At 38.7% G+C, this 27,048-nt stretch overlaps 1 protein-coding gene across 3 annotated transcripts in view; it reads left to right on the top strand.

The window, feature by feature from the left end:
• klf12b (Kruppel like factor 12b) overlaps window positions 1-11,172 on the top strand; it is a 45,094-nt gene extending 33,922 nt beyond the window's left edge. For all 3 annotated transcript variants that reach the window (XM_058081463.2, XM_058081467.2, XM_058081466.2), the window contains 3 exons: window positions 1,819-1,954; window positions 8,942-9,099; window positions 9,223-11,172. In XM_058081463.2, coding sequence (XP_057937446.1) covers window positions 1,819-1,954; window positions 8,942-9,099; window positions 9,223-9,404 — 476 coding nt within the window. In that variant the 3' untranslated portion in view covers window positions 9,405-11,172. The remainder of the gene's footprint in view (window positions 1-1,818; window positions 1,955-8,941; window positions 9,100-9,222) is intronic.
• The last annotated feature ends 15,876 nt before the right edge of the window (window positions 11,173-27,048 follow it).

Genomic DNA, 27,048 nt, shown 5'->3' with positions numbered 1-27,048 from the left:
ACCGGTTTACCTAATAAAGTGAATCAGCTCATGCATGATTCATGTGACCTGTCACCTAAAGTTCACAACGACGTTGGGAGTCACTTTGAAGCCAACAAGATGAAGATGAAGAAGAAGAGCGCACTAAAGTGCCAATGAAAAGCTGTCAACAACACAGATACAAAAACACTTTGCACGCACTCATATCCACACGCCCACGAGCGGGCGCGCGCGCACACACACACACACACAGGTCGACCATCCTCTTTAAGAGAGGGCGGATACACTTCCTTTCACTGCTGCCTCCCCTGTCTCCGGCAGCAGGTTGCCATGGAAACAGGGCATGACTGGATACAACAGGAGAGAGAAAGAAAAAGAAAGAGACAAATTCGGTGCTCTGCCCACCTCTCCAGCAGTCCTCCTTTTGTGTCCCCTCTCAGCAGCAAACCATGCATTTCCAACTAATTACACTTCCTAATTGCAGCCTTTCCATAGGGCAGGAAAGATGGTGACCCCCCCTTCCCAGCATGTCATCCACATGCAGAATAAGTAGACAGCTTTAAAAGCGGTCAAGTAATAACGTTGCCGCTGCTTATTATGAATCCATAATTGCTCCACAGACTCTTCGTTGCTTTGAAATTCATATGAAATTCATATTGGAGATGGACAACAAGGATGGAAAATATATATGTGCGTCATAGTAGAATTTGCCATTACTAATATTCATGAATATTTAAACGCTGAACTGTATGGTATATGGCTTGTGTTTTCAAGGTTTGTGACATATCAGCTTGAGAAAAATAAATCATAAGCACTCAGCAGCTATTCAATTAACTGACTTTACTTGCCTGGGTTTCCAATTGGTGTTTTATTAACATTACAACATGGCAGTAAATGCAGTTTAAGTGTCAATAAACCTTACAAATATGGAACAATATGACCTTTAATTCTCGACCCCTTAAAAGAACGGTTCTTCCTATCAGAACCTTGATTCAATTAACTGCAGAGATTATGTATATGTGGTATTCTGGACACTAGCTGTCAATAATGTTAAATGACATTAAATCAACTTCACTCTACATGTATGTAGTTAACCATGCCGTGTTTGACACAACATATTTCTCCTACCATTCTGTGTGGAAGTGGTGAGGTTTTGGTTTCTTACTTTCTTCTTTTTTCCTGTTCCGTTTTGAAACACTAAGTTTAAAATTGAAGAGGCTAACTATTTAGCTTGGTAGCTAGCTATGCTAGTGGCGGCCGCCTGTTATGTCCCTGAGCAATGTGGGCACTAATAATGGTAAAAAATTTATTTAGAAAGTCATAAACAAGTTTTTTTTTTATGCTGTAACTTTGAAAATATTACATTTATTAATACTGAAACCTACTTTGTGGAAATCGTGGTCTGGTTTGGAACCAATTATTGTACCTGCGATAAACAATGGATGGTTTTTAATATACACAGCATCATGATGTAAAACACAGAAAAATCCTGCTAAATCCTTTGTAGGAGAAAAGGAGGTTTGTACCTATCAAGGTACAATTTTAGGCCTTGTGCGTTAAGAAAAAGGGACTATTAACGTTAATGAAAGCGTTTCAGTTGTTAGCATGGTGACCGAATTGTGCAAATTCAGAAAGCTCTATTGTATTGTTGCTCTATTGTAGCTTTAGTCGTGGTGGAGAACCACTGTGCATCATACAGACATTGTATGATGTCTGTTTGGGCATACAGCTCTAAGAATGATTGCAGCGCAGCACTACTCGCACAATAATAAACACCTTGTTAAATGAACACAAAACACCCTGCAGCATCGTGTGTTTTAATCACTTTGTCCTCAACAGCGCACACAGACCCCAACGGCCTGTCGCCACGGCAGATAAAAAGCGACAGCGATGACGACGACCTGCCGAATGTGACGTTGGACAGCGTCAACGAGACCGGCTCCACTGCACTGTCTATAGCCCGTGCCGTACAAGAGTGAGTACTCATTAGCTTTATGTGTACAATTAATGTACATCAAATGATCGCCATTTGGTGTTTTTGCTGGGTTTTATGCTCATTTGAGTGGTTTTGTGGATTTTCTAATGTTGAACAACAAAAAAGACAACATCAAAATAAAACCACAATAAGGTAAGGTAATAATAAATAATAATAAGGTAATAAAAAAATACATAAAAATACACACAAAAGAGGAAAATATCAGTGGTTTAAGTCACACACTATCTTGATCCCATGCAATTATATGCAATTATAATCAAAGTAAATGATGAAATGGGTAACACTATAAGAAAAATTAAATACAATAATAATAATAATGTTGATTTTTTTTTGGATTCACCTAAATGGAAATAACATTCATATGAACAGAGAGGTCATGTTCCTTCTTCTAAACTGGCCTGAGTGTGTGTGTCTGTGTGTGTGTTTTGGGGTGGGGGGTGGGGTTGGTGTTTGCCATTCTATATATACAGTCTGCATGTTTTACGCCCCGTTTGGCCTTCAGGCATGGCAACCCCAGTGGTGCCAGCCCATCTGTGTTGAATGAAAAGACTTCCCTCTTCAGTGGATGATAGTATCTTCATCACAAGCAGGAAATCAGGAGCAGAGGAGCTTTTTGGCTCAGCCCTGTTGGATATAGACCCAGAACAGTTCCAACCAGAAGCATTATAACAGTACAGTAATGTGTAGCTTCACGTTACAACTGTGCATTTGTTCATTGATATAGTAGGGTATTGGATGTACGTAACAGTAGCACGTAACAGTATAGTAATATTAGATAGATAGATAGATAGATAGATAGATAGACTTTATTGTCATTGCCAATGAAATGTCGTTGCTTAGCTCCTGTATAATAATAAATAATAATGTGGAGGATATTATATAATATTATAATATAATATTGCTGACACCCAGTGACCAGTGTAAAATATTCTTTACTTTTGAATGCCTTGTACTATATTTGCATTTTATGCTTAATTTAGTGTTTCTGTCCCACTACTTCAGGTTGCATTGTTGTATGTGATATATGGCATCTATTGCATTGCAGTGCATTGTTGCAGTGTGTATGTAAAAACTGGACAAATTACACAAGAGTGTAGTTTGGCGGCACACACGCTGTTGGAATCAGGCGTAGACAAACACAGCTCATTAGCATTAAAGCTACAGACGCACAAAATTGTGTGTTCGAAGTAGGGTTTACTAAAGGCACATTTAGCGGTACTCTGTCAAGGCAAGTTATTATATGATACAGTTCGGTATTGTTGTTGGTAGATGTTGTTTTTGTGATGCAAGTCGTGTACGCATCTGCTGCTGCTGTTGAGGTAAAAAAAGGACGGTGCCAATTGATGTTTGAGGAACACAGTCAGAGAAGAACAGAGGCTGGCAGGAACCAAGGCTTTCACTAGAGATAAATCAGCAGCCCGGCTTAGCAACCCACATGCACTCACTCCCCCTGTGGGCAAAACTACATGGCTGCTTGTGTGCGCACGCCTCCAAGTATGAGACCTCAGGTGCCTCTCCTGCCCTAACACATGTTCCTGGGCGGTGGACACAACAGCAACAGAAGGGGGTCTGCCATTGTCCACAGCAACACACGTAGGCTCCTGTGGAGGAACCAAGACGTTTGTCTCCAGGTACACGTAACGTGTGTGCTGACAGTTGACATCTGCACGCAGACTTTTTGGGAATTCTCTTTTCTTTTGCAACATCTAAATGGATTTCATGTGATGGTCCGCTTTACACAGAGGAGAGAGGTGTAAGGCCAGGGAAGGGTGGGGGTGACTGCTGCTTTCATTCCAGGTATCCATATATGAATAAGTGATTGAAATGACAGCGAGGGGTTTCTTCTGGAACCGTCTCCATTTTCATGTGTTGCCCAGGGGACCAGCAGGGTATTGTAGGAGGACACAAGTGTGTAAGACAAGAGAGAGGCGACAAGTTGTATATGAGTGTGTTATATTATATTGCAGTACAGTAATCCTCCAGATCTGACCGTAATAACTGCTGAATTTTTGCAAAGTAGTATTCCTTATTAATAAATGGAATATTTTCATAGTTAGAGCATAGAAACCCTGTTTATGACTTTCTAAATGTGGTTGTTAACATTCTCAAGTCGTTGAATAGATCAAAACTGGATATTACGGCACACCACCGATTAAAAATGTCACAAAGTGTGTATATATATATATATATATATATATAACCAAAATAACTTCATTCATTCATTCATTCATTTTCTACCGCTTTTGCCCACGAGGGTCGCGCATTTAGAGCAATTAGATGAACAAAGATACATAATTTGTAGTAAATATATCATATCATTTTCAGACCAAGTTAGTGAAATTGGACAATTTCCCGTGCCACACCTGTTTAGCTCCCACGGTACACTAATGTGTCACGGCACAGTGGTTGGGAATCCATTGTTTATGTGTGCGTCATAGAAGGTAGCACATCAAATTTCGAAGTTAAAGAAGCCCAAACTGTTGCAGAGAAGCTTATCTTATCTGTAGCAATGACATGTTTGCTTAATCCGCTGCGGAAAACTATATACCTCTGTCATTGTCATTGGAGATATGTTGCATATCTATGTTGCAAACATATCACAACCCTCATTTTGTATTGCAGATCGACAAATTTCATCTTCCACTTTCCGGGACATCCTAGATGATGAAGTGGAATTACTTCTGTGAATCATTTAGTATAAAATAAAATATCAGGAAAACATCCAATGGGGTTAGTCATGTCAGTCAAAGTATTCAGATATGTCACTTTTGGTCACATGACAGCAATGGGGCGGCGTTGTCATCGTTTTTACAAAGTAGCAGTTTGCTTGTCTACACAGCACTGACAAGCTGGTATTTTCAGATTTCCCGACGGTCGAAGCAATATCAGTAAACGCTCAGTCAATTTCAGTGATGAAAGGCTGAAACAATAAAATACTTTGCCATTTTGACCCGAAAACATTTCCATTTTCCCTTAGTCGCTCTCTGTTCTGGTACAGCATTGTGATGAATAAGTATCCTTCCCTGAGATCCTCCTACCCTGCAGCACTGCATATGTACATGAGTGTCTCTTCTCAGCTCTGGTCCAGCTGAAGACCAAAACCAGAAACCAACTAGACATTGAACATGACCTCACTGTTGCCTTGTCAACAATTATGGCAGACTTTGAGACTCTAATCCAGCGCTAAAAACATCCCCAGTTCTTTTATTAATTCTGCTGGTGTCAACTCCTCAAACACCCATCCTCCCCGGGGAACTGTTAGGGTGGGGGCGCGAGAGGCTTTCATTTCAATGCAGACCTGCCAACATGTACAAATTTATAGTACTCTACATGCAATTTGACTCTTGAATATGCTTGTATGCTCTCTATTTTGACAGTACAAAAACATGATAGGCACAAAAAAAAGTTCTGTCCTTTGGAGGGTGCATGACAGAAAAAAATTGAAATTGTTTTTGCACTTGATCCTTAAAACAGAAGAGTGCTCCTGTCGTATAGAGGAGGGGTTCTCAAATGGTCTCAACTTGGGACCGACATTGGTTGTTAAGTCACAACACACTTTTATTAAGTCATTTTTAAAGCACTTTTATTCAAATCATAACAAGCAAATGTAATAGTGTTTTTCTTAATTGCCTGTGTCATCTTTAGAAACAATAAAATACATCATTACATGGTCAATGGTCAAATTTTAGGGAAATTTATGAAAGGCATTTTATCAAGAAAATGAGGCGAACATATAACTGCATAAATTGAAATTAAATATCAAAAAATTAAATATAAAAATCTAATATTTCACTGACAGCATAAGTGTCCAATGAATATACACTAAAGATGGAGATGATTATTACATTGCTAATTTTTACAAACAAAAAACTCATTGTATATTGCAATGTCATTTTTGACTTGCTGTCTGCAACCCACGCAGAATGGAACCGCAACCTACTTTTGGGTTCCAACCCACTAGTTGAGAATCACTGGTGTAGAGGATTTTTCACTTACGTTTTTGCAGTACATGCTGAAAAACAGTAGAGTGCTCTTGTCATTTAGAGGATCTTTGACTTGTGTTTTTTTTTTTACTAGGCTCTTAAAAACAGCAGGATAATAATAAGAGGATCTTTGACTCTGTATTTTTTTTGTATTGTTTTTTTTTACAGGAGGTCCTTAAAAGAGAATATCAGTTCTTTTATACAGAAATGTGATTCCCACATTAAAACCAGCAACCTGTCATGTAGAGCAGGTTGGTTCCTGACTGGTTTAATGACAAGCAGTGACCCCAATTGTAGAAATATTTGAACATAAACGTCTAAAATATTTAAATTTGAAATGTAAAATGACAGATTGCACCACTTACGAGGCTGTTTCGACCTTTTGAGCATGTTGCAAGCATTATATTCTGCCCTCTTCCTTCTCTGACAATGTAAGCTATGTTCCAGGTAACACGGAGCACAAGAGCCTTTGCAAATTTTGAATCACAGTTACTGAAAAGCCACTGTTTTATGATCAGCTAAGCAAAAATACCCTTTTATGCACAAATTAAAAAAATTATTAGAAAGTTTGTAAAGTTTTGCCAGATTTGCCTTCCATCAGGATGGCTGTGTTGGGGCCACAGAGAAGAGTGTAATCTTGAAAGTAGTCTTGGTTTTACAGTCATATCCTCCTGGCAGGTACCACAATGGCTTATGGGAGGCCAATCTAGGGCACACTTTCACAGATCCTTTCCTGTTTTCTCGATAAAGCCGCAATTAGATTCAGCGTGAGAACCCGAGCTGAAACAGTTATTTGTTAGTATGACCCGGTTTCCTTTGAGAACTTTGGAAAAACAATGCATACGCTATTGTGTTGATATTAAGGGATCCCCTCCACCCCGCCCGAGCGTATTTCTTCGGGTCAAACGTCTACACACATATTATGATCACTCTCTTTACAGGATGTAAAAGAGAGGACAGCAATGTGACAAATATTTCAAAGAAGTACTTCCTCTTTTTATTTTTTATTTGACGCAGTAGCATAAATTAAAGCTCCATCCACCACCATGATGCTTTTTAATGCCATAAACATGTTACTCATGAAAAGTAATTGATTTATTAACAAATAACTCACTTTTGTGTGTCTAGGTGATCCAAAATCTAACCTTGAATGTAAAAAAACCCTGAATGTAATAGTGCTTTTAGTAAGCCCCACCAGGAATGCGCAGTTTTGTGTGTCTGTAGCTTTAATGCTAATGAGCCTGTTTCTGACAGAGCTATTGTGTACTTATTCCACTTTTTCCATACACACTGTAACTTCGCACTTGTTCAATGTAATAGATGCCATGCGACAACATAACATTAAGGAGCGGAACAGGGGACATAATGTTAGTAAGACTAGCATGCTAACAGCATACCGTGCCAACAGCATCATCATGCTAGGTTAGCCTATTTGCAGAAGAAAAACAAGATGATCGATTTTTGTTTGTTTGTTGTCTTTAGACAGGCTCGAGGGGCACATCTTACTGCTGGAACAAAATGTCACTTTTGCATCGTATAATTGAAATATTTCTGGCGTACAGATTAATCTAGAGAGTAAAAATGTATTTCGCCTCAAACTGCAATCAACAGGTGACACTTGAGAAAAGACAGAGAGGGTAGACAGGAAGCGTATTTATGGTAGAGACAGTTCACTAAAGGGCCTGTCTGGCAGCCCAACCCTTTGCAACACGACTGTTCAGCTTCCTCTTCTCGCCTCACTTCCTGTGTTGCCTTTCAGCACGGGGGTTACGACATCCGCATCAGCATGTGCAATAAAACCACATATTAGCACTCTCAACATGACCTTTACTAATTAGCTGCGATCGGGTGGGACAAATCATCATCATCATCAGAAGTGATATTGACCACTTATCGGTGAAGGAAATACCACGACATGTATTGATGGTGGGAACAACATGGCAGGTGTTGACCTGATTGGATTGCATTGAGAAATAAAACAGTCTGCATGTTGATTGATGACAGTATGAGAGTACCAGAACTCATACAGCTTTAGCCTGTCTTATACTGCCACCTGCTGGCATCATTACACACATTTATACAATGTCTGTAGTACTTTAACAGCCATACAGTATTTGCTATTCATTCGTTTGTATTACTCTATTTATTTTTATTTACAGTATATATTATATATATTTTATTTATTTATTTATCCATGAATTCAGTGTAATATGCAGTATTCATTCATTCATTTTGTACTGCTTTTCCTCACGAGGGTCGCGTGCTGGAGCCTATCTCAGCTGTCTTCGGGCGAGATGCGGGGTACACCCTGGACTGGTCGCCAGCCAATCACAGGGCACATATAGACAAACAACCATTCACACTCACATTCATACCTATGGACAATTTGGAGTCACCAATTAACCTAGCATGTTTTTGGAATGTGGGAGGAAACCGGAGTACCGGGAGAAAACCCACGCATGCACGGGGAGAACATGCAAACTCCACACAGAGATGGCCGAGGGTGGAATTGAACCCTGGTCTCCTAGCTGTGAGGTCTGCGCGCTAACCACTAGACCGTGCCGCCCTACGCAGTATTGATTTTATTTAAATTTTTATTTTTTTTTATATTTTTGTTTTATTTTATTAATTAACTGAAATATTGGTATTTGTTTTCAGCATAATTTACCTGAATTATTTTTACAACATTTAATTTTATTTTTTTAGGAATATTTTTGAAGTAATTAAATAATTTTAAGGTTTATTGATTTCGTATTTCACAATTGATTATAATTTGTTAGTATAGTATATTTAACACTATTAAATATAGTGTATTTAAAGAATATAGTATATTCTTTAAATACACTATTCTCTATTATTTAGTTGACCAATTTAACATTTGAATATTTAATTTAAAATAATAGTTCATTAAAAAAAAAACATGCAGCACACTGTAGCTTCCAGTAAGCCAAAGTATCCTTCTTGTTTGTGTTTTGTCTCACAGTTCCATGTCACCGTTCAGTATTGACAGCATACGGCGCCCGCGGAGGTCAGAGTCGCCTGATTCGAAAAAGAGGCGAATCCACAGATGCGACTTTGAGGGCTGCAATAAGGTTTACACCAAAAGCTCCCATTTAAAAGCACATCGGAGGACACACACAGGTCAGTAGCTTTCGTATGCTAAAAATATACAGCATCAGTCAACATTTTTCCAATAGTGTGTGTGTGTCTAAACTTATGACTGGTACTGTATATCATAAATCTTTTCCCCAAAATATTTTCCAGGAGAAAAGCCTTACAAATGTACCTGGGACGGCTGCACGTGGAAGTTCGCCCGCTCTGACGAGCTGACCAGGCATTATCGGAAGCACACAGGGGTTAAACCCTTCAAATGCGCGGACTGTGACCGCAGCTTCTCCAGGTCGGACCACTTAGCCCTGCACCGACGCCGACACATGCTAGTGTGAGCCCAGATAGAGCTGGAACGTGGAACAACGAGGCTGCCGAGGGAGCAGGATCTCCCTGGAATGTTTTTCAGCTGGCCTGGATGCAACACATCCAACACACATCCATCGGAAGAGGAGCGAGAGGGAGCACAAAACAGGGTCAAATTGGACTTGGAAGGAACATCAGGATCTTTTATTGTTATTAAACAGCACTGTTTGTAAATTTTTCTCTTGAGATTTTTAACATTTTTTCCGCTGCTTTTACAGCATTCATAATGTGAAAGACCCCCAGTTTGTTCTCAATGCTGACGCTTTTTCCAGCAGATTGGATGCTGCGCTATGCTTTTGCCAGCAGAGGGTGACATTTGATTACAGAAGAAGCCAAAAGAGGGCTGTTGAAGAACCCCCAACCATCACCACCATCATCATCCTCCCACATTGGAAACAATCATAAAGTTCATTCTCATTGCATGACCAGCAAAAAGCCATCAGTGAGCCCACTTACAGTAATGTGGGTTCACTCTGATTTTTTTTTTTTCAAAGATGGAGCCTCTTCAAATAATCTTTTTGTGCTGTGAATAGCAATCAGATCCGTAAAAAAACAAAAAAACAAGTGCAATCTCAAAAGGTCACGCTTTTTTTGTCGCTTTGTCTTTAAAATACTTGTCCTCTTGTACAGAGAACTTTGAAAACAATCCAGAGGAGATTTACCACCACAGAGGCACCTTATCGAGGACTCTTGGTTTTTTTCTTCTTCTGGTTTTGGATTTTTTGTGGGTATTTTTTTTGTTTAGTTTTTGCACAGCAGCACTTGACTTTAAGCTGGCTGAAGTGTTACAAAGATGGCGGCACACACGTGAATACAGAACAGCAATACATTCTGAACACGAGAAGGAACGCCAAGCTCCACCTCTTTGTTCGGTTTTTTGATGTCAAGATTTTTCTCCGTCTTTTTGCTAGTTTGCTGCCTCTAATTTCATTAGCATCAATACATTTTGTCAAGTCCGGATTATAGCGGGATTTTGTTGTTGTTTTGTATGTTTTTGCAGATGAAAGCAGGAGTTGGGCAACCTGTGACGGTATTTGACCTGGTGGCCCATCGTGCAAATGCTAAAAACAAACAAAACCTCAGAAGAATTGTTACCAAAAGTCACCCAAAAAAAAGCATTTAACTCACAAATGTGCACCATATACAGTACCAAGTCAAAACGTTTGGAGACACCTACTCGTTCCATTGCATGAGGAAGTGTCCAAACATTTGACTGCCGCTGTAAAAAACAATACACATTTGATCAATTACAGTGGAACCTTTTAAAGCCAAACATCATTTAAAAAAAACCAGACGTTCTCCCTATAGGAAATAATAGGAATTAATTTAGTCTGTTCCAGTGTCAAACTGGCCGTATCATAAACAGAACAATAATGTCATGTTTTGCTACCTATGCAGGCTGCATGGTGGACGAGTGCGTAGCATGCAGGCCTCACAGCTAGGAGACCCACAGTTTGATTCCACCCTCTCTATGTGGAGTTTGCATGTTCTCCCTGTGCATGCGTGGGTTTTCTCCGGGTACTCCGCTTTCCTCCCACATTCCAAAAACATGCTAGGTTAATTGGTTAATTCCAAATTGTCCATAGGTATGAATGTGAGTGTGAATGGTTGTTTGTCTATATGTGCCCTGTGATTGGCTGGCGACCAGTCCAGGGTGTACCCCGCCTCTCGCTCCAAGACAGTTGGGATAGGCTCCAGCACCCCCCGCAACCTTCGTGAGGAAAAGCGGAAGAAAATGAATGAATGTGTGTAGCGCGCAGGCCTCACAGCTAGGAGACCCACAGTTTGATTCCACCCTCTCCATGTGGAGTTTGCATGTTCTCCCTGTGCATGCGTGGGTTTTCTCCGGGTACTCCGGATTCCTCCCACATTCCAAAAACATGCTAGGTTAATTGGCGACTCCAAATTGTCCATAGGTATGAATGTGAGTGTGAATGGTTGTTTGTCTATATGTGCCCTGTGATTGGCTGGCGACCAGTCCAGGGTGTACCCCGCCTCTCGCCACAAGACAGCTGGGATAGGCTCCAGCAAGCCCGTGACCCTTGTGTGGATAAGCAGTAGTAAGTGAAATGAAAATGAGATTTTGTGTACACATTTTCTGCTGTGTTTTTTTCTCTCAAAAAAGTTGGGAATGAGTGGGCCAATGAGCCAACAACAGCCAAAGAAAAAGCAAAACGTGCAAAGCTAATACCCTTTGACTTTTAATGAAATGTCTCATGTGACTTTTTGAATGACTTTTTTAGCCGTATTTTTATAAACTCTATTTACAAAACTGTACAACCTTCAATTATTGAAGTTCCACTGTAATTGATCTGATATGCCCCTATTTTTACGTCCATACAGACATCACCAAACCATAATCGGAACTACCATATACTCTATACATTCTTTTTCCAGCTTGCAGGTTTGACTATGAAAGCAGTCCATATTATTTGATAGCATTTCTAAATGCATTTATTGGACTGAAGCCAGTAAAAGGAAACGGTGACCTTTTTTTTTAATAGCACCTTGAAACGCTACATGCCCATAAAACGTTATAATAAACACCCACTCCCGTATACATACTCACAGTCCAGGAGGTAAATCCACCAATTCATGCCATATGTAAAATGTATGTTATTCTTATTTATGTACTGTATATAATTTGTGCACATATCATTATGGGCCGGTTGTATTATCAGTTTTAGCAACAGCACCTTGTTCTTATTTAGTATGATTTTGTTTGTCAGATAATTTTATTGAAGATGTCAATTTATAAAACAAATAATCATCATCATATTTTATGATCCGTATAGTATATAAATATATATATATATAACATTTTATGATTGAAGGGCACTTGCTTATATAACTTTTCTGTTTCTGTAAAAAAAAAAGCAACAAAATTAATTTGAAATGTTGTAATATATGTGATGAAGTTTTAAAGACAAGGTTGTTTATATGTTGGATAAAGAGGGCTTTTTTGATTATAGGAGCAGGAAATATGTTTATACAGAAGTAGTCTTTTTTTTAAAGACTGGGATTTAGATACTTTCGTACACAGTACAGTGAAACAGGGCTAAATGGTCTTCATGCTTTTCATTTCTTTTCGAAACGTTAATATTTGGATTTCAACCTGTTCCACACCATTGCATTTTTGCAACACAAAAAAAAAATAAGTTTCAAAGTTAACTTTTTTGTTTCATATTTTTGTTAACCTGTATACACAAAATTAACAACGTTAACATATCGTAATTTGTATGTTTAATAGATAAGCACAAACATATCTAATGGTCAGAAAAATCATCACGTTTTACAATTTTACCCTTGGTAATTATTCCAAAAGGTTACAGCTTTATTTTTAGTATTCACCTGAAATCTTTGTCAAATTACATATATATTCTCATAAAAATTTTAATATTTTTCTTGGAAAAAAATGCATCTTTAAACATCTTGTAAACTTTTCCCCTAAAAAATATACTGCAGTTTTTCCTCGTAACATAATTTTTTTTCCTTGTAAAATTTTACAAATCAGAAAAATACAAAGAAATAAAATACCGTATTCCTGTAATACTACGATATTTTCCAGAGGAGAGATTTCAAATGTATTGTGGTAAAAAAATATTAAGTATTTTTGCCATAATCGGACAAGAATAGTTAGTTTTTTACTACTTGTTTTTTTAAACTTGTTTTTTGCAATATTTCATTTTTTTGGAGGGGCGCGGGGTGGTTATGTTTATTTCTTTAATAATTCTGAACTTTTTCTTATACGTATGGTCGTATATCACATCATTCTCATGTACGACTTTTTTCATGTAAAATTATGAATATTTTTTTTAAACATTTTTCTTTATTTTGAGATAAAATTTTAAGATTGAGCCCCCCTCTTGCAAGGTGATGCCTTTATTTTTCTACGATTACAACTTTTTCTAAGAAAACAAAAAAATATGACCTTAAAATGACCACCCTAATTTTGCAAGGTTACATATTTTTCTCGAAAATGTGCCACCTTAATTGTTACACGACTTTACTGTTATTAGATTACAACTTCATTCTCTGAGTCTAATTCTTCACTTTATTAGTGAACAAAATATATTTACGTGGAACAGGTTGACGTAAAAATATTGCAGTCAATGTTTTCATTTCATTCGTCATAGCTCACGATCAAATCCCCCAAAAAACATCAAACAAGCGTTGTTAACTGGTTGTTTTGTAAACAAAAGATATCGTCTTGGTAACATTCCCAACCAAGATAATCGTATCGATCAACCAAACTGCGGTGTATTTTTGACAAAATTGTAGACAGGGTGTATTGTATTTTCTCCAAAACATATTTTTCCCGCATTTTTTTCAAGCATAATTTTGTAACGGTAATCAGGGTCAAAGTTATGCAATAATAATAATAATAATAATAATGAAAATAATAATAATGTTGATGATGATGATGAATAGTGCCTCATGTCACAATTACAGCTTTTTTTTCTTTTGTGAAAAAACCGACAACAAACAGGCGAATGATATGCAAGTCAGACCTCAACAGTGATTTTTTTTTTAAATCGTTCACCAACATTTCACGCTGTTGTTCACCGCATGTTTTTGTACATTGTTCACAATAACTTTCAAAGTCCATCGTTTTCATTTTAGCGATTCCGCGAAAAAAACGGGGAATCCCACTTAATGTAGATTGATGCCTTTTACAAAATCACTATCAGTTCTATATCTATTTGAATTTCTGTGCTTTGATTTCCTAAACCGGAAGAATTTGAGTAGTGAAGCCGATGTTCAATTTTCTGATATTTCGTACGGTAAATGGTTGTTCCTGTATTTATGTAAAGTGAGTGTAGTGTAAATATCTTTCAAAACTCTTTTGGTTTTTTTTCCAGATCTTTTCGCAATCTTTCCGTAAATAAAATGTGATATCGCTCAGCAAACTCAGCTTCAAAAGGGAGATTTCTGCTCACGGAATAAACGCAACTGTAATTTTCTTTTTTTTTTAATCTTAAAAAAACATGGTGCCCTTTATTTGTGTTACACTTTATTTTGTTTTAAGTAGCTTATCCAGTCAGTGGTTTGTCTAATCTGTATTTTTCTTTCTTTTTCCATATGGATGGAGCTGTGAAATTAAAATAAGTTGAAACATATAAATGTATATTAATATGAATGGAGGCATGAAGGTTAATAAAATTGCATTTTATATGTAACATTTGTGCAATATGTTGAAATCCAAACACTGGCACGCCATTGAAGTTGTTTTTACTATGTGCTTTGAACTTTTTTGTGGCCTTATATGCACAAATGCCAAAAATGGTGCTATCTTGCAATGTTAAAGAATCATTTAAAGGGGACCTATTCTGTTTTTTTCCACTTTTCTAATCTGTAAATGTAGTTAGAATGTTGTATTTTCGTGGTAAACGATGCCAAAGTTTCAAATAATGAGATTTGCATATTTGGAAGTGAACCCTAAAAGAAATTTAGGATGGCTCAATACACTCTGTTTCAGAAGGCGTGGTAAAACTGCCCCTTTGTGATGTCACAGAGAGGTGAACTTCCTTATATGGGCGTGTCTGTATGCAGGTAAGTTCTCTACCCTCCCCCCAGCTGTGCTACTGTGTTTACTTGCTAGCAAAGCCACATTTGTTTACAATTCCTAAAGACGCACCATCAGGCACAAGGGGTTGGAGTTCCTGATTCCCTAGTAACAAAAGAAATGCATTCTAATCTGTCAAGGGCTGGACTAGCGGACACCTTTCCGACGTTACTTGGTCGTGTGGAGGAGTCAGGAGAGCAAACTGTAAGTAACGATTTATGTGTCCTAACAGTGTTTATTGTGTGTAAGTCATGGTAAGTCAACAGTGTTTGTATCCACTGAGAGGGCTTGCAAATAACCGATACCCACCACATTCGTTACAGATGCTAAACGCTAAAATGCTAAAGCTACTTACCATTGAGAGACGTCTTGAAGTAACTTCTTTTCTTGAGAAAACGTCAGACTGTCCAGTCTCCAACACATACAGCTGTATGTTAAAATCACTTCTGAGACAGACATGGACCCACATTAGCATTAGCTCATTAGCAGTAAGGCTACACACAAAACAGTCTAATATCCAGCATCAGGTCAAATACCTTAAAAAAACCTTAAACTGTATTATGGAAAGCAGGAAGTGAACAAATGTAACAGTTACTGATTGTAAAAGTACCAGATGGAGGGGTAGGATTTAATAAGCTTTGCTTCTTCCTACTCCTTTTGGACATGTGGAACTGTGAACTGATTATGTGATGCATTCAATTGTAACCTGATGCATGTTCAAATGAAATAATACCATTACCATTACCAAATACACTATTGTTGGACCTCCTGAGACTTGATGAATGATGAATTTAGAATAATATATTTTAACAAAATGTCCAGGCAGCGGTGGTTTTTAGTGCAGAAAAATGAGGTGATGAAAGAACATCATCCCACAGGAACCCAGCTTTGTTTTCTGTTCATGAAATTACAGGAAAAAACAGTAAAAGGCACTTTGAAAAGGAGCTTGAAGACACCAAAAACGTCTCACAGATGTTCAACACTGCCAGGTGCTAAGTGGAAGTGGAAGGAGGGGGGAAAAAAACACTTTGAAATTGCTTTTTGAAGACAAATCAATGAAAGTTACTTTCATGGTGTTTAGAGTGTAGTAAAACCAAAATAACATCATGATTTACTACCCAAAATCCCCATATGTTGCAATTCATAATTGATATCATTGAATTGATGTTTAAGATTAGTTAGGTCAAAGGGTCAAATCGTGGCCATCATAAAACCTTTAAATTAGGCAATGTTTTAAGTAGCAGTTTAACATTAGTATAAAAAGAAGTTAAGTATGCATATTAAAACGTCAATGGAAATAAATCATGTACTTAGTTTTAGTTTTGAACCACTTTCTTACATTGTAATAAGTTACATCACTATTATGTTCGTCCATTACCTTTTTTTGCTATATCTGGTAATCTTTTATTACTATTTCTGCTTCTATGGTTATCATCACATTCTCATTTTTGGTATCACTGAGACAATTAAATTACTTGTGATGCTCACTGAGCTGAAGTCTCTTAGACGTGATGACAATAGGAAATTATTAGTTTAGTGCGACTTTGGAAGTGTATTTTTACTCTTCTTATGTCCCGCTTGCAGGAAATCTGCTGTGCTGCTTTCTACTTGTTCTTTTATATCCTCAGCGATAATAAAAAAGCCCAGGCTAATGCAACCTAAGATCACAGTTGACAGCAGCTTTAAAGCTCAGCTTAACACAATACAATTGACTTGTCAGGCTTTTCTTTTGTACGCACACACGCAGGCACACACACACATTTAAGAATAACAGGACACGACACTGACCCGACTGAACATGTCGTAATAGTGCAGGGATGTCCAACATGCAGTCCGCGGCTTTTTAGCGGCCCATGGCACATTCCAAAAATACAAAAAAAAGTATTATTAGTTTTTTGTATGTGTGTTAAAAAAGTAGTAGAAAGTAGCCCTTTCCACTAATTGGTATCCAAGAAGTCGCTCTCGGTTTCAAAAAGGTTGGTGATCCCGGGCTTCGTACCCCTCCCAAGACACCCCTGTACTTGTGGAAGTGTCTTAGGAGGTTGTACACAGTAGCTAGTACAGTAAGTGATGTTGATTTAATGCCCAAAATATGGCATTAATTTTCAGGAATTAAGAAATCTTTTAATGAGTTTTTGGTTACGTAGAAAAACGGTGCATGAGTGGTTTGCGCACAGGCCACACAGCTAGGAACCCTGGGTTTGATTCCCCCCTCGAGTATGTTCTCCCTGTGAGTGCGTGGGTTTTCTCCGAGTACTCCGGTTTCCTCCCACATTCCAAAAACATGCTAGGTTAATTGGCGACTCCAAATTGTCCATAGGTATGAATGTGAGTGTGAATGGTTGTTTGTCTATATGTGCCCTGTGATTGGCTGGCGACCAGTCCAGGGTGTACCCCGCCTCTCGCCTGAAAACAGCTGGGATAGGCTCCAGCATCCCCCACAAAGTGGTATAGAAAATGGATGTATGGAGATCCATACTATACATAAATCAATGATACTTTGTCTGCTGATTTTTTTGTCTTTGCCTGACAGCACCACCAGAGGGCAATGGTGAGCTGCAGTTTAACTTCCTTTTTGAAGCCTTCAAAACTTCAGCTCCTTACTCACACTCACAAATTGTCCATTAAACAATATTAATCACTGTCTAAATGTTCTAGTAATATGTCATTTTACCATCTTCTATATATGACTAAGCTACTGGATGTTATAATTTAGACTGTTAATTTTTCTTGTGTTCAATTCTGTATTAGTCTGGTTTAAAAATGACTATTTCTACATTTATCATCAACAACATACATTTATTCAATGTTATATATCTTCAAGTGATCCACAGCTCAGTAGTTTTATTTTCTGCTATTATTTCATCTGTAGTTTGGCCGTGCTACAAACTGTGTATACATTTTTCTGCCGCTACTTCATTAGGCATCACCAACATGAGCAGCTTGTTTGATGGGGAGAACAGCAGATGAGGCTAGCTCGGTTGGTTCTCCAGGGAGAAATTCCCTATAATTCCTTAATTAAATGGAACAATTTAATTACAGTAACATTCATCAATATAATTGCACCATTCTAATTGAGGTTTAAGTGAAAACAACAAGTCTATTTCTAATGTTGGCAATGCGCTGACATTGGGGTCCTCCCCCCCCTTCTTCTTGTGATCTTTCACCATGCTGTTTCTCCACGGCATTTTTTCCCTTTGATGGCCGGCCATTGTGCATCGGGCCAGACCCAAAACATTTATTACAGCCATTTAATTTAACCTCTCTACAGGCACGGACAAGAAGACGAGAGATGATAGCAGCTCAGGTGCTCTGAAAGAGTCTCGCTGTTCTAATCTGATCCTCCCTGTTGCCCTTTTCATATAAAGACTCCAAACACGCCGCCGCCATTTCAACTGTCTTGGATTTCACCACAAAGGGCCTCGGCCAAGTTGAGTTCCAATTCATTCCCCATTACCTCCACCCCCCCCCCCCCCCCCCCGACCCTGCGGGAACCTCAAATAATAAAACATCATTTTGGTCTAATCTGCCTCAAGAATGTGCCGTGTTTGAAGTTGACAGCGGAGGAATAAATTGCCTTGGAGAGACGGTCCGGGGTCCGCACCTTACAGGTGTGCCCTTGGATGGACAAACGTCCTCATTGTCCCCCCTCACCCCCGCCCCATTCGGTGAAAGTCAGCTGGGAGGAATTCATCTGCTGCCGTTTGGTGGCTTCTCAGAATCAACAAAGAGCCACTGATCTCCTCTAATTCCTACGCTGACACACTCTTGTCAGTGCTCTTGTATCATCTGCTCCGACTGCTTCTTGTAATCTTAAGTACTCCGACAAAGTCACTGAAAGTTTTAGCTGCACAGGTGCCCCCTACAGGTGATTAATATAATGCACCCTGGTTGGCTTGATAACAAGGCAAAATAAACATATAGCATGCTTTTGTTTTGTACCAGTTGGCAATGCAACTGTCTTCCTCTTTCTCTTCCCGAATGACCTTTCCGAAAGCAATGGTATACATGGAAAGGAATATTCCAATCGCATGTCTACATGCGGCGTTAGAATCGACCAGAATAGTCAATGGGGCATGCGCAGTAAAACGTAAACACCAACATCACGTGATACCGACTTCCTTGAGTTTTTATTTCACTTGTTGGAATAACTCCGTATTGCCAGTTTTTCCTTCGTCCAGTCTTGAAATTTTGTTTGAATCAAAAAGAAACTTTCCGCAACAGTCCAGTGCCGATTGTTCGCCTCCATTTTTTTAAATCAAAGAACGTCTCGAGCTGCGTGTTACGTCATATCTCAGCGTTCGCTGAAAGAACGCACCCGGGAACAGGAAAAGATAAAGTTCAATCTGGCTAATATTTTATAATTAAGCTCGGCAAATGTTTTATATAGATATGTATTTTCTTTTTTAATAAAACTGCCCTCATAGAAGGGTTTAGATTTTGTTCCGCAGATGGCCTTAATGCACACGAAAGCTGCTTGCCAACCGCCAATAAACAACAGAAGAAGAAAAACACCACGAAGAAGAACGCAGTCTGGCAACTTTCTGATTGAGCGGTTACAAGATACCTCAATCGGATTGGAGAAAGGAATATTCCACCCCTGTATATATTCATTCGGATTGGCACTTTTCTTTCGGAATGAGGTGTATACAAAGGTTAGATTCTTTCCGTTTGAGCAAATAACCCAAATGGAATTGGAATATTTGGGTCCATGTATACGTGGCTCGTGACGGACAGTCTCCAGTCAACGATAAGATCCTGTTGGTATGCATTTATTTACATTGACCGTGCGTTACATACACTGGCGACCAGTTCAGGGTATACCCCGCCTCTCGCCCAAAGACAGCTGGGATAGGCTCCAGCAACCCCCGCGACGCTCGTGAGGAAAAGCGGTAGAAAATGAATGAATGAACCTGTTCCTATAGTTACATTTTTACTTTATACCGCTATATTTCTGCACAAATGCTGAAAATGGAAATGAAATTATGCTTTTTCACCTAATTTTCGCTACGTGGCGGCAAACTATGACCGGAAGTGTTTCCTGTAGCTTATTCGTTGCACAACAGTAGAATTCAGACATCCAGAATAAATGAATGAGCCGAGCTCAACCAACCCAAAACAATTGGCTGAACAAAAAGCCCTTCCTTAAATAGATCCTGCCTATTCATCACAGAATCATTGATTCACCATGGCAACGAGAATAGCGTAAGTACATAAGTACTGCACAAAAATACCCTCAATGCTATGCTGAAACCATAATTAAAATAGTTAATTTATGCAGTAAAAGTAGTAATGCATTATATAACATAAGCATTATTCACTTGTTGTTTCATCCCCTCGAATGCTACGGCTTTATTATTGGTTTCCATCCAGATAGGGGGTGAGATTAAATAGATCCTGGACCTCCACGGAACAAATCACCATGGTTACTTATGTCGGAACATATCACACTTTCCACTATCCTGCTTTTGTGTAATAGGATCACAGATAAGTTAAGCCACAATAACCAAGATATCCTGGCTTCTAGTTTTGTGCAATGGGCCCCTTAGCACAACAACACAACATGGTAATGAATATTAAGACTAAGACTACATTAAGTATTCATTGATATACCATAAATATGATATATGTATCTGTGTTACCAAAGAAATGTAAATTCACGCATTGTTTCACGCAATTTGAGCACCTTTTAAACAAAATCCGCCATCTTTGTTTATGACCTTTTCAAACCTAATGAAGGCACCAATTACATATGAGGGTTAGAAATTAATTTCCCTGTCATATTTCTTGTTATTTTCTCAAACCCCAGATTTTAATGACGCCTGTTAATTGTACAGAAAAATCTGTCCGTCTGCTCAACAGCTGCCGGTTCTCTGGAGAATCATCTGGACGAAGGCATTAGCGGCCTTGTTTGGAATATTCCCTTTCCATTCAGAATAATCAGGCGGCTATTCAGTGTCGGAATGGTCCGTGCACAGATGCCCAGTCGAAGCAGAGGGGAGCTCAAACACCTGAACCGGTGCCTTGAAGAATGGGAATAATGCAGGTGAGAGTTACACTTCCTTTGTATGTACATAATATTAAAGAATTGAACAAAAGTCTTGTTCAAGGTGATCCTCGCTTTGCATATTCCTGATTAATCTTATTGTACTGCGGCTAACATTGATCAGAGATGAAATGCATTAGTCAGCAGACTGTTTGGGAGTGGGGTTGCCTTTAAGTGCTGCCGACGAGCACATTTTCCATAGGTGTCTATGTTGGTTTTAATTTTGTTAGATAGAATTTAGCTTAAATGGATGCCCGCCGGCTGCCCAAATACAGCATCAAAGCCTTAATGCTTAGAGACATAATTTAATTTACTCTGGAAAGAAAGGACTACCTGCTAAATTCATTAGTGAAAAAGTTTGCTAGCTGACGAAAGGAATACTGTAGCATTACGTATTCGTGAAAAGGCTGGCTAATGCAAGCAGTGTTGGTGACATATGTCTCTTATTTAGCTAATGAAGGTGTACAATTCTTCAAAAGTCTCAAATGATTGGCTTTTTCTTTTTGGAATTTAATTTTTGTTGTGATGGCAAAATGTGATGATAACCATAGAACAGGAATTTATTGCCTTTTATTGAAAAAGGGGGTGCATGTAGCTTCTCGATATGCTATATTAATTCCAGTAATTAAATTGCCACAAGGTGACACTGGCATTACATGTTAAGGAGGTTAGCATATAGAAGACATTTACGTGCATAAATAATAAATAATCCCTCATATATCCAAGTTATATCAAGGTTCCAGACCAGACCGTGATAAATTAATTTCTGCGAAGTAGAATTCCTTATTTATGAATTGAATAAAGGGGCTGCCCTCATAGAGCCACTTGTAAATATATAATATTTACAAGTAATATATGTAATATATATATAAATATAAATATAACCTCATGATATCATTACAGTCGTCTATGCCTGTAATGATAATCAATAAATCAATTATCTGCACAATAGCTAAAAAAAAAAAAAAAGCTAGCTGTGTTAGCTTAGTTTAGCAGAGCATGCTAGTGTGGCTGACTGTGTGTGTACGACAAGTGACTTTAACCGCTTGTTAATGTGAGTGAAATTGGCAAAATTGTCTAACAATCTTTTATATCAAAGCACATATGCAAATGAGCTGAGTCCATTTACTTTCACTGTTTTTTTTTTGGTCTTTTTTATTTATTTTATTTAAAAGTTGGCGACATTAACGATGAGCTGTTCTTCATCAATGAAGTTTGTACATGACTACCGATGGCCTATTTGATATACGATATCACAATATTCTTCGCAAAGGTCCACTAACTGAGACGTCATTTGTGTATCGGTAAACATGCAAGAAAATTATTTTTTATATCCTTTAGTTTAGGGCTAAAAAAGCCAGGCAACTCACAGCGGACTGCACGGAGCAATGACAGACATAAATGGAATTTTAAAAGGCCCCTAATTAGAATCACACATAAATCAATTGGGGCTGCTAAGCGTTTGATTAGCTTGCAAAGGGACAAGGTTGTTGTTGTTTTTTTGTTTTTTTTTTTTAACCACAGTCGACTCTCAAACTGCAGAGGTGTAACACATAAGGGTCCCCGGCATGACGACTCTTGCCACATGTTCAAGGCTGGCCCATTAAAAAGCCTGGGGAAATTAATGAGCTTCCATTGGCACCCTCACAACAAAGGGATCTATAAAGCTGCCTTAATGTTCTCGGGGAAGAAACTTTACTCTTCAGTAGTTCCCAATCAACCGGTAGCAGCAGATTTGCTTTTATTTCCCTTGTAACCCGAAAAAAACGCTGCCCGCTGCGACTTTTACATGAATGTTACCCCTGATTGAAATTGTTTGCAGCTCATTCTTAATTAAAGATACGTCAATAGTTAGCCGTGTTGGCTTGTCAGAATATGACGGTGTGTAAAAAAAACTGCTGCACAACGTCTGTCTTTATACATTGTTTAATGTACTCTTTAAAAAAAATATTGCCAAACAAGGCTTAGTTGTTGCTCAGCTAACTTTAAAACGAACTTGACATCGATTTGTGTGTTCCACCTGCTAGTACTACATTAAGAGTGCGGCGCAAAACAAAAGACTGCAGGGGTTTGCACTAAAGGTATTAATTGGAGTTTTATTTATGCAGGTGGTTTTGCGTATTTGCATAAAAAGCCATCCCACAGATGGGTTTACGGCACCAATGACTGCACCAGTATGCAGTAAAACATCTGCTCAATCACAACTACAAGCACTAGATGGCCTGCTGATGAAGGTGCATCTCAAATAAGTCATCCAGGTGATAGGCCGACATGGCCTACCCGCACAAATCGGGGACCATATTGGTTTTTAGCTGGCATAGTTGTTCTCAGTAAGTCACTAAAATGCGTTTAAATTATTTTAATAACTTTATATACATACTTTATTGATATGGACAAATTTAGTTGCTAAGTCCTAAGACATTTTGGTTGATGGCAACAATTTTTTTTCAAATTTTAAACACACATGCTTGTCAGTCCCGTAAAGGTGAGTACCGATTTATGTATACCCTAAAGTTACAGTTTCGGATAGCGCTTTGAGCGGAGAAATTTCCAATCAATCAGACCGATGGTAGTCATTCTTTTGAGGGTTTAATAAAAGCACCAGTGTTTGTCCTAAAATAATGGCACAGGCAACGCATTTATTTTTATTTATGCTTCTTGTGTGTGCAGCGGTTTAGGAGTAGACGAGATGGCTTATTACCTTTTACCTCATGCTCTAATATACAAGGCATATATACATTCATTCATTCATTCATTTTCTACCGCTTATCCTCACGAGGGTCGCTGGAGGCGCTGGAGCCTATCCCAGCTGTTTTCGGGCGAGAGGTGGGGTACACCCTGGACTGGTCGCCAGCCAATCACAGGGCACATACAGGCAAACAACCAGCATATATACATATCTAATCAAAATAATGCATTATTTATAATTAAGAATGTATACAGTAAACATATATTTAAGAAGATATTTCATTTAAAAGTACAAATACATTAAATTGGTAGAGAATAATTAAACAATTTAAAATAATATTTTTATACAAATCTGTCAATTTGGATGGTAAATAGTAATTGCTGTAATTTGTATAAGATGCATCCATGTTTAAGTGACACCCACTAAATTTAGAAAGAAAAATACATGTACAGTGCAAGTACATGTCCACGTCATAAAATGACATATTATGGCAGCACAAGTCTGTGTAGAGCAGGTAGCTCTTTATTTGACAGGAGCCAACCATTGGAAATTGCAGGAGGTCATTACTCAATTCAACAGTCTGACTCACAGTGTTTTCTTACAGAGAACACTAAAATCACCACACAGCAAATGAACACTTAACATGTCGGTAGGAAATATAGAATACAAGTATTCATTCATTCATAAATTGGGTCGCAGGGGGTGCTGGAGCCGGAGTGAGAGCCGTGCTGGGGCGAAAGGCGGGGTACACCCTGGACTGGACGCCAGCCAATGACAGGGCACATATAGACAAACAACCATTCACACTCACATTCATACCTATAGACAATTTGGAGTCGCCAATTAACCTAGCATGTTTTTGGAATGTGGGAGGAAACCGGAGTCCCTGGAGGAAACCCACACATGCACGGGAAGAACATGCAAACTCCACACAGAGATGGCCGAGGGTGGAATTGAACTCGGTCTCCTGGCTGTGAGGCCTGCATGCTGACCACTTGTCTGAGAATACTAGTATTGAGTTTAAAATGTCAAAAAAATGACTATTTTAATTTTTTCCCATAATACATTTAGCTGCAATGATGTCAGCCTCCCTTTGGGCTCTGGTGGACAGAGGCAGCATTGCAGTGTATTGGTACTTCTTAGCTGCCTTCTTAGCTCGTGATGGGCTTCTGCCAAAGAAAGAGCTACTCGCAAGCGGCAATTAGTCATAGTTCTGAAGTAAAGGAGATGTCACGAGATTAGAACATAGTCATAAATTAGCCGCGCCGCTGTATAAGCCACAGGGTTTCAAGTTCAAGACAAAAGTACACTATAATATCCAATTAGTTAACCATGCCTTTTGAATATGCACACATTTGCATTAATGTCTCAAAAAGTGGATTTTTCTAGATGATATTGGATATTTGGCCACTTAAGCTAAGGTGTTCAAAAGCAGCGTTAGTTGAAAGACTTTTTTTTTTTCCCTCAAACATTTACCGACGTTGCTTTGAGCACTCTGATGTGGAGAATAAATAAAAACCCAAGCCTTATCGGACTGGCAAGAACAATCCACTCTTAAGAGTTTTTTTTTTTTGTTCCAAGCCGGGCCAAGTCTTTGTCTATGTGTGCCAAGCGCGTTGAAAATATCCCACTTTGTGTCTCTTTAATCCACACAAACACACTCGCCGTGCGGCTGCAAGGTCACTTGAAGTATTGATAAATCACCCAGCTGTGATTCCCTCCTGACAGCTCAAACTAACATCAAGCTGGTGGGAGGGGTGGGGGTGGCGAGAACAAAAGACCATCAAGCGGCCCTTTTTTCCCTGACACTTTTATTCAATCACGGCCAGATTGCTTACGACAGCACCGGCAGCTGTTTCGTCTTCATCTTTTCCCCCATTTTGATAAAGCGTGTCAAGTCATATTTCTGCAAGTACTTCACCTCACCCCATACTGCGCCCAGCCAGGCAGCCATTGGGCATATGCACATTCCACATGAGGGGATCGTCAAATGGGTCAGGGAGTAATGGCACCCCTCTGAAGGTCGCCTCTCGCTTGCATGAGGGGGGGGGGAGTTAGGTGTAGCAGCGAAGGAGGCGGAGGAGGAGGAGGGAGGGGGGGTTGACGACAAAGCAACAAGCTGAAGGTCAAAGATAAGAACTGTCGCTGAGATATCTAAGATAGCTGCTAGAAATTAAACAATGAGGGAATGACTGTTATGGGGGCGTCGATTGTGTTGTTTTTTTCAGTTTATTTCGGGAGCTCTTCTGTTGACCTCGCTCCTCCTCGTCGGGGGATGGAGGTCGGCCACAGGACAAGAAGAGAAGCATTGCAGATGTTCATTGTTTGTTTGTGCAGCCCTTGACACAGAAACGAGAATTCCGTAAGTTGTGTCTCCGTCAGTTTTTTTTATTTTATTTTTTTTAATTTTTTATGTCTTCGATACAAGCCTGGCTTTTCCTGTTTGAGTGAAGAACAACAACTGCAGGTGCTGAACTTCATTGTGAACAATATCATGTTTGGAAAATATTACTGTGGCATGGCTTTGTCTCTACGGTGGACCTTTAAATGGAAAAACAAGCCATTGTGCAACCCACACTTAAAGTTTCGAGTTGGAATTGTTGATTGACTAATGTAAATTAATTGAACTTACTTGGGGGCCACTGGAGCTAAGGTCTGGGTGAGACTGGTTGGCATCAGGTTCCCCCCCCCCCAAAAAATGCATTTATTAAAAACAGAAAAATATACAAACTTTTTCAGTGCTTTGGTTCCGATTTTCTACAATAAAAGCTCTGATAAAACATTCCACTGTTCTCAAATATCTTACTTTTTATTTTTCTGCACAAAATAAGATGAAAAATAAATAAACAAATCAGGAACAAAGAAAATCAATCAGTAATAAATAAATACAATAATAATAATAATAATAATAAAACGGCAAATAATAAAAACTTAAGAAACCACATATAGTTGGTGGGTAGACAAATTATTTTTTTCAGATTAAAATGAACAAAGTATTATTAGAGCCCTGTAGACATGACAAAACACGACTATGGTCACATTTATACTCTTTTTATTTACAACATATTGCGCAACTGCAAGGTCTTGAGACACATGCTAACTCGCAAACTAGAGAGCTAGCGACCTAAACGGTAGCCTTCAAGTTATTTCCTTTAAACTTCAATAGCCAAAAACTTACCACTTCCACACGGATAGGGAGGATAACTATTAACAGTTATTTAACCTTTAACATGAACATTAATCAAACGTAATAATTTTTTCTGGGTACATGATACCATACAGCATCCATATCAAACTTGCATTAAACTTTCATAT

Source organism: Doryrhamphus excisus, linkage group LG12 (genome assembly GCF_037039965.1).
Source record: "Doryrhamphus excisus strain RoL-2023G ecotype Guam linkage group LG12, RoL_Dexc_Guam_v1.1, whole genome shotgun sequence".
NCBI lineage: Eukaryota > Metazoa > Chordata > Actinopteri > Syngnathiformes > Syngnathidae > Doryrhamphus > Doryrhamphus excisus.
Note: the sequence above shows the minus strand (reverse complement) of the source record. Positions and strands in the feature narration are given on the sequence as shown.